Source organism: Antennarius striatus, chromosome 11 (assembly GCF_040054535.1).
Source record: "Antennarius striatus isolate MH-2024 chromosome 11, ASM4005453v1, whole genome shotgun sequence".
Lineage (NCBI taxonomy): Eukaryota > Metazoa > Chordata > Actinopteri > Lophiiformes > Antennariidae > Antennarius > Antennarius striatus.
The window spans coordinates 20596485-20614715 of NC_090786.1; the positions used below are offsets into that span (position 1 = coordinate 20596485).

At 39.5% G+C, this 18231-nt stretch overlaps 1 protein-coding gene across 2 annotated transcripts; it reads left to right on the forward strand.

The window, feature by feature from the left end:
• Positions 1–281: 281 nt before the first annotated feature.
• Positions 282–17326, forward strand: ikzf1 (IKAROS family zinc finger 1 (Ikaros)). Of its 2 annotated transcripts, XM_068327096.1 has the most exons (8): positions 282–561; positions 4207–4260; positions 4419–4532; positions 9736–10005; positions 11457–11624; positions 13919–14044; positions 14408–14542; positions 15894–17326. In XM_068327096.1, exons 1-8 carry the CDS (start codon positions 282–284, stop codon positions 16595–16597), a joined length of 1851 nt encoding a protein of 616 aa, XP_068183197.1. In that variant the 3' UTR covers positions 16598–17326. The 2 variants fall into 2 exon arrangements, with proteins under 2 accessions (XP_068183197.1, XP_068183198.1); XM_068327097.1 differs by lacking the exon at positions 282–561 and having other exon boundaries at positions 4207–4331.
• Positions 17327–18231: the final 905 nt, after the last annotated feature.

Sequence of the window (18231 nt, forward strand, 5' to 3'; positions counted from 1 at the left end):
TAGGATGAAATCTACCTTCTGGATTATTTCTGATGGGGTAGCAGAGAGGCTCTGGCACAAAGGAGATATCGCTGGAGACAAAGGGCTGAACCCTAAATGAATGGGATGGAAGCGGTTGTGTTAATTTCATTGACTACTTCAGCACAGGTGACAGAAGCAGAGCTGTGCAATATGCAAGCATGGAGTCCCCCCCACCCCACCCCGCCACCCCCATTCGGTTAGAATGAATAAATAAACAATGAATGGTCCATTCTCCTCCCGCGCCTCATCCCATCTCATGCATGGCTGCCAGTGATGGTCTGCTGGGTGTCAGCTTTTATTGGCACGGCACAAAGCTGAGTGCCCAGGGCTCGGTGGCTCGACTCGGCCTGCGGATAAAAGCAAGCAAAATGCCCCAGTCGAGCTCAGATACAGTCATGCTGGGCTGGAACGAGGAAATGCAGTGGAGAGGGGAGGGACTCAGGGCACAGCTCCATGGTGCCGCCGCGGCGCTGCGCCCTTCTTCATATGGACCTGGGGAGAGTTGGAAGAACTTCATACTGCAAACTCAAGGAATAGCAGGTAATGTCATTTTCACCCACATTTTTTAATTTTTTTTTTATTTATTTGCCTCAGCACCATTTTTAAAACATTCGTTTTAGACTTGTGAAATGAGCTTCTGGGGGTTTAAAGGAGACATCTGCCCTTGTTTGGAAAAACTCCTGTTATTTTCGGTGTGCGCCACAGCATCACATCCCGTTTAGTGCGCGTTATTCTCTCTGCTGTGTGGCGGCTCAACAGAAACAAAGTAGAATCAAACACAGAAAAATATGATCATTTTATACGTGTCAATTGCAAATTATCAACAATTTAACTGGATTAGATGATTGATCCTTATTTTCCATCAATATTTCTTTTGGGATCATGGAAAACTATTTCACCATAACTCAGATTTATATTTTATTTTTTCCTGCATATTTCATACAATTTTTTACTGCTTTCATCAGAATATTTGAACACTTACAAACCTTTTTAGGTTTTATATTTAGTTGTTGCACCTGTTGCAACAGCGCGCACTTAAACTTGTCCTTCCGCGTCTGAGAGGAATTTTATAAAATCATTTCCAGTAAAAGTCGCATCAATATGATGTCAAACTTTTCAATATAATATAAAACTGTTCATTAGGATGTAAAAGAGGTTGTTAAACTTGTGAAAAATATGTTAACGTCGCTAAAACAGGAAATCAGGACGCACAATCTGTTTTTTTTTTTTTTAATTTTAATATTCCATCGCCTGTACATTAAAAACGCGTAAATTCAGTGGTTTTTCCGTTCATTTTTATAATCACTATTCCAAACCCAACCTCAGAGGCTGGTATTTATCAGGTCCTCACACAGGTGGAGTGGAACAGAGGTCAAGAAAACTCACAATACTGACGTTCAGGTGGAAGAACAGAAAAATCGCTGTCAACGCGCACAAGAAAACTTGTTTTAATTCTCTGTGAATTAAAAAAAACCCAAAAACCCATAAAAATACGAGCCGTGCTGTCAGTTCATCAAATCAGGAGCGCATCAATAACTTTACGCATCCATATATCTTTAAAGTAACTTGACATCAAGTAACTGAGTATTGCTTTAATCTGAAAAAAAACATTTAAACCAAAATTTGAAGTTTTTTTTTCTTTTCCAAGTAGCTCTTATTTTCTTACGTGTGAAACATTTCAGGGAAGTGAAATTCACTCACAGCAGACTAAAAACGCAAATATCCAAAGAAATAAAATAAAGAAAGAAAAGATGGCCAATTTGTTGGGTTGTTATATCTGAACCCCAATACCTGAAAAAATGAGACTTTCTCGTAACTCAGGTGGGAAGAGAAGTGGTGAGAATGTGTCAGCAGACAGCTCATGTTTCTTGTCAGTGGACTGACCTGGGAGGGGTGGTGGAGTGGGGGGGGTGCAGAGGAAGGCAGACAGTTATTAAAATGATTGTACTGCCTGAATAGCAGAGAAGTGAAGTGTGTCAGATGCAAATGAAGGAAACTTCTCTCCGGTGCACCTTTACACTCCCTTCACATCCGCTTACACTATCTACCCACTTACCACGGATTACTGATGAGGATCCCAAAGAGATGTGAGCACAGGTGACCAATACGCACATTACCTGGAGATGTAGGATCATCTCTTCTAATGGTTGTTAAGAAAGCACTCATTAATCCCACAACAAGGACAGATCTTGATATTTTTCATTAAATATGTGGAAACTTTAAGAAAATTGGTAGTTTGAATTACGGCTCTTTTTGTGCATGAAATTGAATAATCTTAGGATTATTATTCCACAACACTGATGAAATGTCACTGTTGTTTCTTCAAGTGGTGTATTCACATGCTGTGAAACATTTTATGCGGCCACAGAGCGGATTGTCGTAACTTAAACATGAACACATATAAGACAAGTTACCTCAGGCTTAAATTTTTACTTTTATAAAGCTTCAGTTATTCCATTAAATGTAACAGATAGTATCAAAACATTGTAGAATATTGTTAATGATGTAAATGTAATTATTTTAATGATACAAAATATCTAAAATAACATTTTAATTTCAACTGAAAGAAAGTAAAATGAAACATTTTTAATTTCCTTTATGTTTTCTTCACATATTCATTATTCATTCTGATTGCACATGAAGTTGGCGTACACACCAGAGTTGTAACCCTCCTCCTGCATATCCACACTTTGCTGGTGTGGTCCTCAGTATCTGTTAACGGTTTTCATTATTTCTCATCTCCACCCAGAGGAAGACGTGCAAAAAGTTCCGTCAGCCCACAAGCCTCTTCCTACCTCTCCCCACTTGGTAAAATTCAGATCAGAGACTTTCCAGTCCCTCTTTGCTAAATGTCACAAGTTCAGTTCACGCATTGAAACGATCGGTAACAACAGGATCTAAAAAGTGTGACTACAAATAGACAACAACTTTTTCATTTCAACAAGTAGGGAAAAAACCCCCGACATGATAGAATCACTTTGTTCTGCACACGCCGACGCAGACGGCTTGGGGTTAAAATGTAGGAAGCACCGCTGCAAACACACGTGTGTTTTCCCTTACATCATCTGCCCAGAAATAAATAAATATATAAGAATATATCCCATTAGTCCACATGCAGACGCAGCAATGCACCAAACGATCTGAATCCGTGACCTTTGACCCTCTCCTCCCATCACGCTCCTGACTTGACTCTGCACATTAATCGTGCGTTGCGACAGAGCGGCTCGGTCGCTTCCCACTATATTTGTTCCAAATGTGTGGAACCATCTGTCAGTAAAACAGGAAGGCCTAAGTTCCCCTTCTCCCTTGGGCTCGTTTCGCTATTTTCAGGAGCTTCACTTCTCCCTGAGTGGCTGCTTGGACCGGGGCAGCGGCCCCCCGACAAGGGCTTCTTGAAGCGTCGTTGAGGCTTTCGGGGGGCCCATCTGCTGCTAGGCCTTTTGGGGCCATCCATTATTAATGGGGCCACAAGCACTTGTGACTCCTCAGATATTAAGCCCCTCGCCAAAGATTCACTTCTAAAAAATCAAATAAGGAGAACTTGTCCGCCTGTTTTTTTCTGCCTCTCATGGTGTCTGTGTTCCTTCCTGTTGCGTTGGGTCTCCTGACTGCTCGTCCTTCTGTTTTCTCTCGTCGTCCTTCTTCTCCTCCTCCTCCTCCTCCTCCTCCTCATCTCTTTCTTCTGTTTCTCATCGTGTGTCTGCGCCCCGGTGCCGCGGACTCATCGATGCATGCTCACTTTAAATTAGAGAGAACATGAGCGCGAATCAGCTGGGGCATGGCAAACACCCACATCCTCGTGACCCCGGGGGGCCAGTTAATTTTCTGCTTAATTTTGCGGCAGTCAGTTTTGCATTTTTGGATGATTATATGGCAGGACATTAACAATAAATAACAAATCTGGTCTGAAAGCCCATTTCCCCGCAAACCCCCGCCATCACCATCAGCTGAAGCCAAACCACTTCTTCCAAACCCGGTCTCTCTGTCAGACCAGTAATGAAAATGTCTGTAATTCTTTGTAATGTAATGTGGGGGGGGGCATTGGTGCGTCTACAGCGGTGACAATAGATCTCACTGAGGTGACCGAGTCACGCTGAAATCACACCCTGTACGCCACTTCAGCTTTTAGAATGTTGTTTTTTTCACCCGGCACTTGATTAAAGTTAAACACGTCTACATCTACAGAGTATTTGCACCGCATGGAGACAGAGGAGTCCCAGGAAATGCCCCAGATGCCAGGTAAGACGCCTCGCCGCGTGATTGAGCTGAGGACTGGTGAAGGTTTATACAATAGATTTCACAAACAGAAGGTAATTTGGCTTCTTCTGAATGAGGCACGTTGAGGAACTGCAACGGTGAGTGATGGTGTGTAACCCCCCCCTCCCCCTCCCTCTCAGGCAGGGATACCCCCCCTGCCGCCGAGATGTCCGGAGAGTCAGAGGAGCCCATGGCCGTCCCCGAGGACCTGTCAGCCGGCTCCACCCTCCAGCACAACAATAGAGGAGACAAAGGTAGGAGGCATTTTGGTCACAAACACCACTGATGCTTGTGAAAATGTGTGAAAATGGAGAATAAATTAATGTAAATGTGATTTCATATAGGTTGAGTGTCACCATATTAATTCCCAAAGCATTCAAATGGTTATCTGTCCTCTTTAATATCTTTTTTTTTTTAAAAACCAACCAATAATAATGGTTTTAGAGCTTAATTCTCTTCACATCCATTAGAAGATATTTGCCTCATCAAAACCTTCTGGAAAAATTAATTCAATGCTGCAGAGAGACACATTTAGGTCATTGGCAAAGAAAAAAGGTTAAAAAGAAAACCCCCTTTTGATCCATGGCATGTCATTAACAAGCTGAATCTTAAGGAATAGCTAATGTGGCCTTGATTTGAATTTGTGAACATCCAGCCAGGGAATATCATGGTGAAAATAAGGATGGAGCCTGCTTAGAGTGATTCCCACTGGTGAGGTGCGTTTATCTCAGACATGCGCACATGGGCCATGTTTCAGATTATTATTGTTGAGTGAGTGCTGTTGCGTTAAAAAAGGATATTAAGATAGATCAGACTTAGCATATGGTTACAAAAAGATAAATAAAAACAGTTTTTGCTCATTATTACTGTGTTTATTCCGAAAAATCACACTTAGAAGACACTAAATCAAAAACGTCACAGCTTGAGTCATTTTAAATGATATAATATAATATAATATAATATAATATAATATAATATAATATAATATAATATAATATAATATAATATAATATAATATAATATAATACCATATCATATCATATCATATCATATCATATCATATCATATCATATCATATCATATCATATCATATATAAATAAGAGATACAGGTAAATTACGAAAAAAAATTATTGCACGATGACAAAAAACCAAAACAATATCTGAAACCTTGCTGTTATTTTTCCACACATTTAGATAATGACAAAGATTAAGCAGCACAGTCAAAAATAAAATGTGGGCGGAAACTGAAATAGGATGCGCAAGAGTTTCCTGCAAACAAAATTGACACAGGCAGTTTCAACACTCCTGGAGATAAAGAGTTCAGGACCAGAGCCAATCTGAGAGAGATCAGCACATCACTATACACCATATAGGTCACACACCTGCACACACACACACACACACACACACACACACACACACACACACATGACTACTCACAAAAGCTCCTGTTTACTCACAACTGTAGAGATGTTGGGTGAAGAGCTCTTCTGAGAACGTGCATCAATCATATGAATAATTAAAGCACGTTAAATGGAAAATGCACCACAAAATTATAATTACGTACTGTGTTTTTCCTTAAGTTGTAGTCATTCAGATAAATTCATTTAATATGAGTTTCAGATCTTTGCGCCAAATATAATAAACAGTTCACTTTTCGTTCTGACGCAAAAAACCTGAAGACTCCATCAGTAATATCTCTCTCCAGAAATCATGACCTGGTTTCTCAAACTAATTCACAGAAGTTGAGCAGTTTCATTTTGAAACTATTGTCTTCAGATATCAGAGTGAAGCAGGAAAAAGCAAAAAAAAAAAAAAAAAGTTCCCACCAGTTTAGTTTAACTCAAGTTAAAAACGCACATCTCTGCAAATCCAGAATGAATGAGCAGCGAGAGGAGAAAATATTCACTTTTAGATCATCAGGTGAATCTGGGGACAAATGGTAAACAGTCATAAAGCGGATGATTTAAATCTTTCATTAGTGCTGATGAAGAGGAGAGGTTATAACAGGCAGCGTGGATCACAGTAACAGTATAGGTGCATTACTGTTAAGCCCATAAATAGTATTCACATGACAAATGTGTCTGTATAAGGACAGAGAAAGAGAGTAAGGGACTAAAAAAAAGGAAGTCTTGATATCTATGCATCATCGCCTCTGTGGAGAAAGCAAGAAAGAGTTACCAAGAGTTAGCAACCAGGATCCTGTGCTGCTCAGAAAGGACAATGGAGGGGTCGGGGGGGGTTGATATGTGGTGCATGGGGGGCCTTAAAGTATCAAAAGCTCAAAACCTCAAAACACAAGTTGTTTCCTGCTTCAAATAAATCTTCACACCCTGGAATCATCGGCGTTGTTACAAAGTCGTACAGCTGAGAGCGGGAGGGAAGTTCGTACATCTGGGCGAAGCTATTTACGCTTAAGTTTTTATTCCTGGTCATTATACAGTATTTAAAATTCTCAGTAATACTAAAAATAACAGATATATCTGGCAAAAGTCACGCTTATTGGCCTCCCAGTGAAATGATTTCTCTTTCACTTTCAGCGACTCAGACGTTTTTAGTCGTTTCAGAGACGAAGAGCTGAGTCGAGTTCATGAAAAACATTGAGGCGACTTTTTAAAAAGAGTGTGAGAAGGGAAATCAGGCAGCTTCTGGTGTTCTTTGCATGTCGTGTTGACTGTGTTACTTACGTGGTTTTAGCACATGTGGTTCCACTATGTGCACACAGGGTTATTTTCAGGCAGTGAGAGCGTCCGCGAGTCAGTAACAGGAACTTCCAGCAGGCTTCCATGTTTGCACTCTGCAGAACGAGACAGTCTGTTTTCTCCTTAAGCAAATTCTGTCAGTGTCACATGATATATTTTTTATTTTATGGGGGAAAAAATGCATCTTTTACACAGATGCTATTGCATTAAAGTCAGTGTTTTTTCACTATTTCATTCTCAGTTTGCAGAATTTGTTTCCCCTTCATCTGTAACCTGATCATCAGGTTCAAATCATTTTATTGCAAACTGTTTAAAGTTGTTCTGATATTCGTTTCCCAACTCTGGATGTGTAGCTGTGACAAACACTATATTAAAGTCAAAAGCCTTTTTTTCACACTCCCAACAGTTACTTCCCCATGTCCATGAGAAGTGAATGGCAGCTCAGTGTTCGCGGTTCCCTTCTGATCGCCCCACAGCCTCATTGCTGCATTTGGGAACTGAGTTGTTGTTTTTTTGTGTGTTTTTTTTATTGCGTTGTTGCAACAATACTGAAATAAGAGAGCATATTCGATACCTGAAAAAAAGAAAAGAAAAGTTTTCCCACAATTTCACAATGCACCGCCATGGGGGACAATGTGTGTCCAAACTTTTGCACAAAATCCTTTTTGTATGTGAGCTCTGTGAGATGTAAACGTAACAAACTTGAAAAGTCTGCTGCATGCAAGAAATTCACAAACGCGTTTTCCAGTGTAAAATGTAGAAATGATGAGTAACGCTGGTCTCTGCGGGTTGTTGTTGTTGTTTTTGTTGCCTTTTGACCTTTGCAGACACAGTAAATTGGCAACAACCAAAAGATCATTTATACCATGAGCTAATCGCAGCTTGCTGAGAAAAACTTAATCGAGGGTTGGAGGAATGTAAAGAGACTGTTGAGCAGCTAAATTAATTAAAATCTAAAACATTTTTGTCCAAAGACATACATTTCCGAGCTAGAAAATGCTTTATTCAGATGTTGCGCTGGATGAATTGTGAATGAAACTACCCTCTAGTGTCATTAAATACAGGCTATATAAATACAGAACACACTGAATTTTTTTTTTTAATCATGAGTTGAATGTTAAAATATAAATCAAGAAAGTATTAGAATATTTACTATAGAAATAAAGGAGTAAACACACCTAAATAAAAACTGGAGCTACAGATAGCAGATAAATGAACATGCATGACTACAAATAAAAATACAAATGTATGCACGTGACAGGACCTGATATGTAAGTAGATTTTTCAAATGATCTCTTTAATTTCATGATAAATTAACTGACAGTTTTCATGCAACAGTAAACATTCAAAAGCAAAATAGATTAGATATAGTTTTCCACACAAGAGCAAATTTAAAAAAAAACCCTCTGTGGTAAAGTTCTATGTGCACCTCAGGATTTTTTATTCCACATTTCATGCGTGATCGTGAGAGGACTCGTGTCCCTTCATGTCTGTCAGTGAAAACGACTCCAGCAGTGAGAAAAAACAAAAAAAACAACTTGTTTCAGTTACAGGTTGTTTTACAATTCCTTTCCTGTGCTTCCTTTTCTGTCACTTCTCCATAATTCTTGGTATTTCAGTTAGAAAGGCCCTGTTTCTGAAGCTTCCCCTTTTCCATAGATTCCTATATTTCATGATTTCCACTTCTTCCTCTGCAGTTGTACAAACAGAGGTAGAGACGTGTGGAAATCAGGCTGCTGCCATGACAGAGTTTCCTGTGTCTCTGTTTCCTGTTGATCTTGTTGTCATTTGTTTCACCAAAGTGTGACGGTGTGAGATTATCTGTGTGTTTCTTCATCTCATCACTGAATTCCTCCACCAGTAGACATGATTTCTGCCGCGTGCCAGGTTAAAAAGCTTTCTGCAGGAGAGTCTACGGACATAATGATGGGCCATGAGTGACTGTTGACTTTTCTCTCAGTCGAATTAACAAAAATAGCAGATTTGATGCAGCCTAGTGGTTAATGCGAAAATGATGTAATGCACCAAAGAACATTTGTGATTACAAAGCTGATATAACAGAGAGCATTTACACCAGCAGACATAGAATGAACAAACCACACTGACTAAAATTCATCTCTGTGAGAAATATTAATGGTGTAAAATATTAGGTTAATGAGATCACAGTCAATTTTAAATCAATGAATAAGTTACCTGAAATTTTTAAAAATGTATATTAAAAACATGACAAACAATTTTACATATGAATTTTTTTATTTATTTGTATAAATAAAAGTCAGACCAAACAAACAAACAGACCGAGAGGCTCATCTGTAAAGCATAATAATAACAATAATAATAATAATAATAATCATAATTATAATAATAACAACAACAACAACAATAATAATAATGGTAGTAATAATAACAATAACAATAATAATAATAATAATAATAATAATAACAATAATAATAATAACAATAATAATAATAATAGTAGTAAATGAGGTTAAGTGGATTTATAGGTGTATCAGAAAACATCCATTCTGTGAGTTCAGTGGAATCGGTTCACAGAATTGTTTTCTCTCTGAAGTTTTTCAGACCAGATCAAACATAAATAATAAAAAAATATATATTTATCTCTCTGCTGTCACATTATCAGCATCACACTGATAATAACCAATAATAAACTGATAGTTACCAATCTGAAGTATACAGTATCATGAAAGAATCATTCTCGTAACCCAGCCCCTCCCCTCCTGCCCTCTCTTCCAGCCTTTAACATTAAAGTTGAGGCTCACAATGATGAGGAGAATGGGCTGGCCTGTGACATGAATGGCATGGAGGAGGAAGAGTGTGCGGAAGACTTGCGCGTGATCGATGCCTCCGGGGCCAAGGTGAACGGCTCTCAGCCATGCCCCGAAGTCAAGGCCTTCTCCTCGGTCGGCAGTATCCGACTGCCCAATGGGAAGCTCAAGTGCGATATCTGTGGGATAGTTTGCATTGGGCCAAATGTGTTGATGGTGCACAAGCGAAGCCACACCGGTAAGCCGTTTGAAATACTTCTTGCCCTACTTTTGTACCCATGTTATTGTCAGCATGACAGGATTGATGAGTAAAGGTGTGGAGAACGTTGTCCACTGTGGCTCCCATGCAGATTTGTAGTATTTCCATGGCCTTTAAATGACATAAGGTGAATATTTATTGTATTTCTCATAGGGATCAAGAAATAAACAGCAGAGCTAAACCTTTCTGTTAATAGCTGGTGTAATTGTGGCATCTTTTGCTGCATGCATGTAGATTTTCCTAGAGTGTGTGAAATATATTTAGAGCCATTATTACCATTATCGTCAATTAATGTTCATCTAAATTATTGACTGTTTAAGAAGCAGTAACAACCCTGAGCTGAGGAGACTCATGAACCGGATTTCTGCTACAATCCTCTGTGAAACTGACAAATATCTGGCTATTAAAAGTTTTTTTTTCAAATTTCAAAATTGATATTCTATTGTGATGAAGCCAAACCAGTGGTGGGGAACATTTTTGAAAAAGGCACTTAACTGTCAAGCTTTAGAAACTAATGAAACTCAAAATAGAAGAAAGGAGCACTAGACTAATGTAAATGCAAAAGACAGTACAATAAAAGATATAATGAAGTGCCTCCTATTTAAATAGAAAATATTCTGTGATATGTCTTTGGTCTTGAAATGCTTTTTTAATGAATTTCCTTTTTTATACATTTTTGCTGCTTCACTGGTGACTCTTATTTTGTGTGGTGGTGGTGGTGGTGGAGGGTGGGGGGGTCTTTAAAAAAAGCCATATTAAAACGTTCTCACAGAATGCCACAACACCAGAGAGACTTGGATATTGGTTTATTCCAGAAGCGCTGATCAGGAAGACTGGCTCTCAACACAAAGTGTTTCCTTCGCTTTATTCAAATTAGACTGAATTTGCATTGTGATGTGCATGCTCTTATTTTAGAGATGAAGGAGAGGGGAAAAAATGAGATTTTCAGATCAAATTGACCTAGGCAATGGTGCATTACGGAACTGGCAGGCTGAGTCTGAAAGGCTCTTGTTCGATCAGAGCACCAGAAGTTATCGGGGGCAGGAGGGAGCAGGGGGGAGACAGTGTCGCTCCGCTGTGAAACCGTCCCACTGGATCGCTCTCTGCCCCGGTGATACTCCATCATCCGGCTTGTTCTGTCACTCAGGATTCCTTGTAAGGCAGTGACCTCGCCTGCCTTCAGCAGCGTCACACGTTTCCTACGAACACTTTGTACTATGACTGATGTCAGCAGGGGGTGGGGTGGGGGTGGGGGGGTCAGGCAATGTGGAGTTTTGAAGATGCTAAAAATGTTTTGCATCATGAAAACACTGCAGATTTTTATCCAATCTTTTAAAAAAAAAAAAAAAAGCTTTCATGTATTTTATTTTATTTTTTCCTTTTCTATTTACAGTACTTTCCATGTGTTGTTGTTTTTTTTTTGTCCTCAGGTGAACGTCCTTTCCAGTGCAGCCAGTGCGGGGCGTCTTTCACCCAGAAGGGCAATCTGCTGCGCCACATCAAGCTGCATTCAGGGGAGAAACCCTTCAAGTGTCACCTCTGCAGTTACGCCTGTCGCCGGCGGGACGCCCTCACTGGTCATTTACGAACACACTCAGGTGAGCCCACAAAGTCAACCGCATTGGAACACTGCTGCACTCGTGGTGCAGTGACCTGCTGAGTGGTGTAACCAGGTGGGGGGGGGGGCTCAGGCCTCATTCAGGAAAATTCACACAACGTGGGATTTTAAAGGGGTTAAAGGGCAAATTGATGGATATACAGGCAAACCTCGGTTTTTCCGACCACAATTCGTTCCAGAAAGCTGTTCGGATACCGATTTTGTTCAAATTCCAAATACATTTTTCTCATTACAAATAATGTAAATGGTCTTAATCCGTTCCAAGACGCTAGAAAACTATATTTTTTTTCAACATAATATGTTATTTCATAATGTCATTTATATATCAAATTGTATAGTAATGAAACATATCAAAGAAATGTAAAAGAAAGAAGCAAACATGAGAAAGAAAGAAAGAAAAAAACATCAACGTAATCAGGTTAGCCTAAGGTACGAGTTACCGTCGTCTTTTGGACAGAGGTTTACGGTACCATAACTCGTACCGTAGGCAATGGAACGCAAATTAAGTGAAAAATTATTGAATGCAGTAAACTAAAATAAAAAGCACATTACAGTTAAAGCATAAGAACGATAAAGATGAGAATGTTTACCTTTGTGGTGGTGAGCAGTTGGCGTACGTGAACATTGGAGAGGGAGAGGAGGTGGAGGATGGATGTCACTGCGTTTGTTTCGACTTCCAAGACAAAAAAAAAAATTCCAAATTTCTTTGGTCAAATTCCAATTTGTTCGATGTCCAAAGCGTTCGAAAACCAAGGTTTGCTTGTAATATTCAAAATGGTGTTTTCCTGACTGTGTAGCTACTTATGAAAAAAGTATGAGCTTTGTGATGCTTCCACGTCTACAGAGGGACTCTTCCAGAGAGTTTGGTTTGTTGTAACAGCAGGTTTCTGAAGTAGTCACCGGTGGCTTCTGACTAAATCGTCATTCTGATGATGACTACGATGAATCATTCATTGGGTAGACTAGCAGCTACAGCGTCCACTACTCTACACTGTGGCTCATGAGACAACGATCACATAACATGGTGCGAGTTAATCACCTCTCTCAAATGCCACTGAACATGACTGACATGAGAGTCAATATTTTGTCACAAGTTGTGTTCCGACTATGTGTGTTATTATCTGTAAGACATGAATGTACAGTTACACCACTGTCCACATCCCATAATAACCCCTGGATGGCAATGCAGTCTGAGGAGGGCTGACACCGTCACGTATGATGAGCGAGCGATAGTCCCAGTTTGGCTGGAAAGCATGAAAAAATTACAGAACCTGATGTTAATAAACACACAACACACAATCTGGACAATTTTCAACAATCTGAAATGTCCTCAAGGTGGCGCTACTTTACTGGGAATAGTTTGATCCTGATTAGACTACAATACAAACTGTTCAGCAGCGTCTGTCACAGCTTCAGCTCTGCAAAGTACTAAGAAAATAAATATCTTCCTTTTCACCATTTGTGGTGCAAAAGTGTACAAGTGATGTCCTGCTGAAAGTGATATTAAAACATAAAATATCACTAAACCCTACATACTGAATAGTTAAATCAATTTCATTTCACATTTTTTATTACACTATTCAGTCTCTGGCCCATTCATTCTTACTTGAGGCTGTCTTTACAAACAGTGCAAACATAGCAAATAGCTGAATTTTTTAAAAACAGCAGTTACATAAAGCACCAGCGTGCTCTAGTTTTCAACACTCAGTAAATAGTTTGTAATGTTTGGATCTGCAGATAATAACACAAAGGAGGAGGCAGGGAGTGTTGGACCTCCACCTGTGGATTTTGTACATCATGAACACTCGTAGCTGCAGAAATTGGAAGTGACCAAAATAAAAAAAGTAAACTTTTGGAAATTCGTTTTGTAATTTTTGTTCAATTTTTTTTCAATCAAATATCAGTTTATTGATTCAATGATTGATTAGATAGTTATAAATAAATGTAATTCCAAAGATGTGAGTCTGCTATTTACTGTTTTCTTTAATCGTTTCTGCCGGTAAAATGTTCAAACTCTTATTTTAAATGGAACGTTTACATTAATCTGCTGGTAAAACACTTGTCATACCTGAGATGGTTTTTTTTTTTTAATTAAAGGATCAAGTGTCACATCTGAAAAATACAGAAATTAAAAAAATACAGACATGACCTCAGTAATAATTATTATATATCTAAAGCAAAGTACATCAATTTTAGAAATTCCTGAGTTTCCATGTTAATATAAACCAGAGGAGGTTATTCTTCCCCTCACTAACACTTGGTTTTCTTGTGCAGTTGGAAAACCACACAAGTGTGCTTACTGTGGGCGGAGCTACAAGCAGCGCAGTTCCCTAGAGGAGCACAAGGAGAGATGTCACAACTACCTCAAGTGCATGGGGCTCCAGAACAGCATCTACACAGGTTGTCCATCACAAGAGACACACCTAGCTTTCACCTGTAGCTGATGATCAACCTGAGGTCACTGGGAGCAGGACTGATCCGCATACATACAATACTGAAGTGTACCATGTGGAGAAAAACTGCTAGGTTCAATTTTTGCAGACTCACGCAAAGTTTTATAACACGTGCTGACCTGAATATATTAATTTAATGTTCAGCAATTGTGCAGTGAGAGTGCATCTGTTTTGGCCATTAGCATGAACAAATAGTCTCACAGGAGTGTGAGAGAAGTACTACCATGTGACATTAGACTAGTTCATCACTATTAGCAGGACACACAAATTACACTGTCTCTGAAATCTGCGTCTCTGTCTTGCTTTCCAGTAATAAAGGATGAAAGCAACCAGAATGAGCAGAGGGAAGACTTGAGCCAGGCGGGATCTGACAGAGCCTTGGTGCTAGACAGACTAGCTAATAATGTAGCTAAACGTAAGAGCACTATGCCACAGAAGTTTGTGGGTAAGGGCTGAAATCTGCTTCCTTTGCTATTGTTTTCATTATTAGTTTTGTACTGTATTTCTTATTAAATGAAATGATTGAATGAATGTATGAAAATTTTATTTCATAACTAAATCAAAACATTTTCCGAGATAAGTAAGGCTAGCTATTTTAGTAGTTGGTTAACCACAGTCACACTTGCAACACCAGAGCGACAGTCAACTTCATCAGCATCTCCATAGACTTGAGCTCTTCCTTGACTGTCTTCAGCACTTCAGTAAATTTTATAACACATAAAACAGATGTCTTTTGTGTATTATCCACCAAACATTCTGCCGGAGAAGAACATGGATCAGAGAAGTGCACCAGACATAATGGATTATTTGGCCTGTGGGGATTGTATTCACTCAATGCGTACCATTCAGGATTAGCGAGGCAATGCATTTACAGGCACCGTGAGAACAAAGATCTATTTCAAAGATACGCAATTTAAAGTATTTTCCGCACTGTAAGGCGCAACTAAAAGCCTTTAATTTCTAAAAAACAGACAGTGCGCCTTATAATCCAGTGCGCCTTATATGTAAAAAAAAAAAAAAAAAAAAAAGATTAAAAGTAGGCTGTTCATCGAAGGTGAGTTCTCAGAAGAGTTCTCAGCTCTCAGCTGTAACCTCAACCCCCACGATGTTGCCTATCTGGTCAGCATCCCAGACAGAATACACAAGTCTAAGCTGCGGTGCCCCCCCCCCCACAGTTACCTGCTGTTTCAGGTGTCAACCACATTTGCGAATCAATTGTAGCTTACCACGCACCTTTGGCTCTTTTTGGCCAGCAGTGACTCGGCTATTGAAATTTGAGAAAAGTCCACAGACTTGTGAATGTAATCCCTTCAGCGCAGCTCAATCTAGTGGATGCATAACACAACCACAGACACTACAGTAGTTTCTATTCTATGCGTCTTACAATGCTGTACACCCTAATCTGGTGAAAACAGTTGTAAAAAAGGGCATTTATTGAAGGTGCACCTCATAAAACAATATGCCTTAGATATGAAAAAAGGTTTAAAATAGTCCATTTATTGAAGAGTAGAGAGAGTAGAGTAGGACTGTATCTATATGAAGGTGCGCCTTATAGTCCAGTGCGCCTTATAGTGCGGAAAATACAAGAATCCACAGACTTAGTACATATTAATGTGCTTTCTTCAATGGGAATGTCTGCTGGGAATGACATCCGTGTTTGTTTTGTAGGCAGTGTGCAGCACAAACAGGGTTAGACTACAAGAATCAAGACTATTGACAATTGAAATCCATGTTCAAACAGTATATTAATAGATCATAGCCTTCCCTTGATGTTCTCTCTCTGTCTGGTCTCTCAGGTGACAAACGTCTGTCAGACATGTCCTACGACGGAGGGGCAGGCGAACTGATCCAGCCCCACGTCATCGATCAGGCCATCAACAGTGCCATCAGCTATCTGGGGGCCGAGTCCCTCCGTCCTCTAGTCCAGACCTCCCCAGCGTCCTCTTCAGATGTGGGCCTCACCTCCATGTTCCCTGTTCACAAGTCGTTGCCCGAGGGCCACACGGGGGCCGGTCTGTCTTCCAAAGACAGTGCGGCTGAGAACCTGTTGTTGCTTTCTAACTCCAAGTCTGCCTCCAGCGAGAAGGAAGGCTCGCCTTGCCATAGCGGCCAAGACTCCACAGACACAGAGAGTAACCATGACGATCGTCCAGGCGGGACCGCCCCCAGCCTCATCTACCTGACCAATCACATCACCTCGGGGGTGAGAAACGGGGTGCTCCCCCTGGTGAAGGAGGAGCAGCAGAGGCAGTACGACGCCATCCGGGCCAGCATTGAGATGGCTTCAGAGGGCTTCAAGGTGGTGACGGCCGATGGAGAGCAGGTGAAGGCGTATCGATGTGAACACTGCCGCGTCCTCTTCTTAGACCACGTCATGTACACCATTCACATGGGTTGCCATGGTTTCAGAGACCCCTTCGAGTGCAACCTCTGTGGTCACCGGAGTCAAGACCGGTATGAGTTCTCATCTCACATAACGCGAGGGGAGCACCGCTACTGAGTCCCGCCACCACAAACACACACCATATTTTCACACAAACAGTTTTACATCAGAAAAAGAGTCTCACACACACTCAGTCATTGACATGCACGTGTAATCAATGTATAGGAATACAAATGTATACTGTTGATGTATGAAAGCTGTATTTTTATAGAAAGAATGCATGTTTCCTGGAAACAATGATTAAGAAATTCCATTTAACTTTTGTCTGCTCAAAAAAACGAAATAGTGTTTAATGAAAACAACAAAGCAGTTACCGTGAAGCATCTTATATATGTTTTTTGTCATATATTTGCAATTGTAACTTGTATAAAAATGTACAAATACAGTACTTCTGTCTTTTGGAAAACCAGACAGCAACCTTTTTTTTCTATGGAAATAAAAATAGTTTCACCCTTGTATTGACAACTTACTGGCACACAAGTGTATATTCTATTCCACAATGATTTTAAGAGTAGGAAATTCATTTAAATATCTTAAATAGAATCAATAATAGCTTATCAATTAATGTAAATAACTCCCCGCTTCCTTTCAAAGATTGCAACTAATTTTGTATTTGTTACAACCTTCATATTATTTATATCGCATTTACACACCTGTCTGTTTTTGTATTTATTCCGGTGATCAATGATTGTCTATAGAATAGTCAATGGAAGCTGCATCTCTGTCTGTCCAATTGTGCTAAATGTGTTTGAGGTGAAAATATGAAAATATGACTGCTGCTGGGAACCTTTTTTTTTTTTTTTCAGGAAGTGTCTTTGTTTTCATTTATTAAATTTCATCCATAAAATGAAAATGAGCCACTGGAGGCTTAAAGGAGCTTCACTGCAAGTTACCAATAAAGGATATTTTACATATATGCCACAAATAATTGGAGAAGAGCATTATTTCAAGTGATAGATTTATATTACAGAGCTGTATTCATATTTATATTTTGTGGAACATATATTTGTTTTCTAGTTTTTTACTTGATTACTGCATATTGAACACTTAATGGAGTTATATGGAAAAGTCAACACAAAACTCAGCCATAAATCAGGGTCAGACACAAGGAAATGATTCCTTTCCAAGAATTATGGCGGTTTCATTTCACACTCTGGAACCTTAATAATAATAATGATAAGTTTAAATGCCATTCAAGGTGCTGCTCATTTCTACCTGTCAAGGAAGAGTCCAGAAAGAGTGAATGACTGGCATGTGAATGAGAAAAGGATAAACACTGAACACTGAAAAAAATGTTTACAGTGAGGGTTGAATAAATGAATGCTAAGTAATTCCACATGCTGAACAAATACCATGTGGGGGTATTTGAGTCACAATTTATTCATTACACAACGTTATTCTTCAAATAATGATTCGAGGGGCTTTAAGCTAAAAGGAATCATTATGAGTATTAAACTACAGACTGCAATTACAGGAAAACTAAAGGCGTAATAGTAAAAGTGGATTCTTGACAGTTTGGTGCTCGGTTCTCAGCATTGAACAAGGAATCCTGGTAGGAAGATACGAATCACATTTGAATCAAAAATGGTCAGAAATTGATCAATTATATTTTTTACAGCAGAATAGGTAACGAGGATTTTGATTTTAAATGAATTGAGACAAACAGGAATTTAATTCACGGATCAATTGAA

Excerpts from the sequence above, each read along its gene's own strand:
- ikzf1 (XM_068327096.1), top strand. The coding sequence starts at position 282 with ATGGCTGCCAGTGATGGTCTGCTGGGTGTCAGCTTTTATTGGCACGGC. Across the intron at positions 4,533-9,735 it reads CAACAATAGAGGAGACAAAG|CCTTTAACATTAAAGTTGAG; the intron begins GTAGGAGGCATT and ends CCTCTCTTCCAG. Across the intron at positions 11,625-13,918 it reads TCATTTACGAACACACTCAG|TTGGAAAACCACACAAGTGT; the intron begins GTGAGCCCACAA and ends TTTCTTGTGCAG.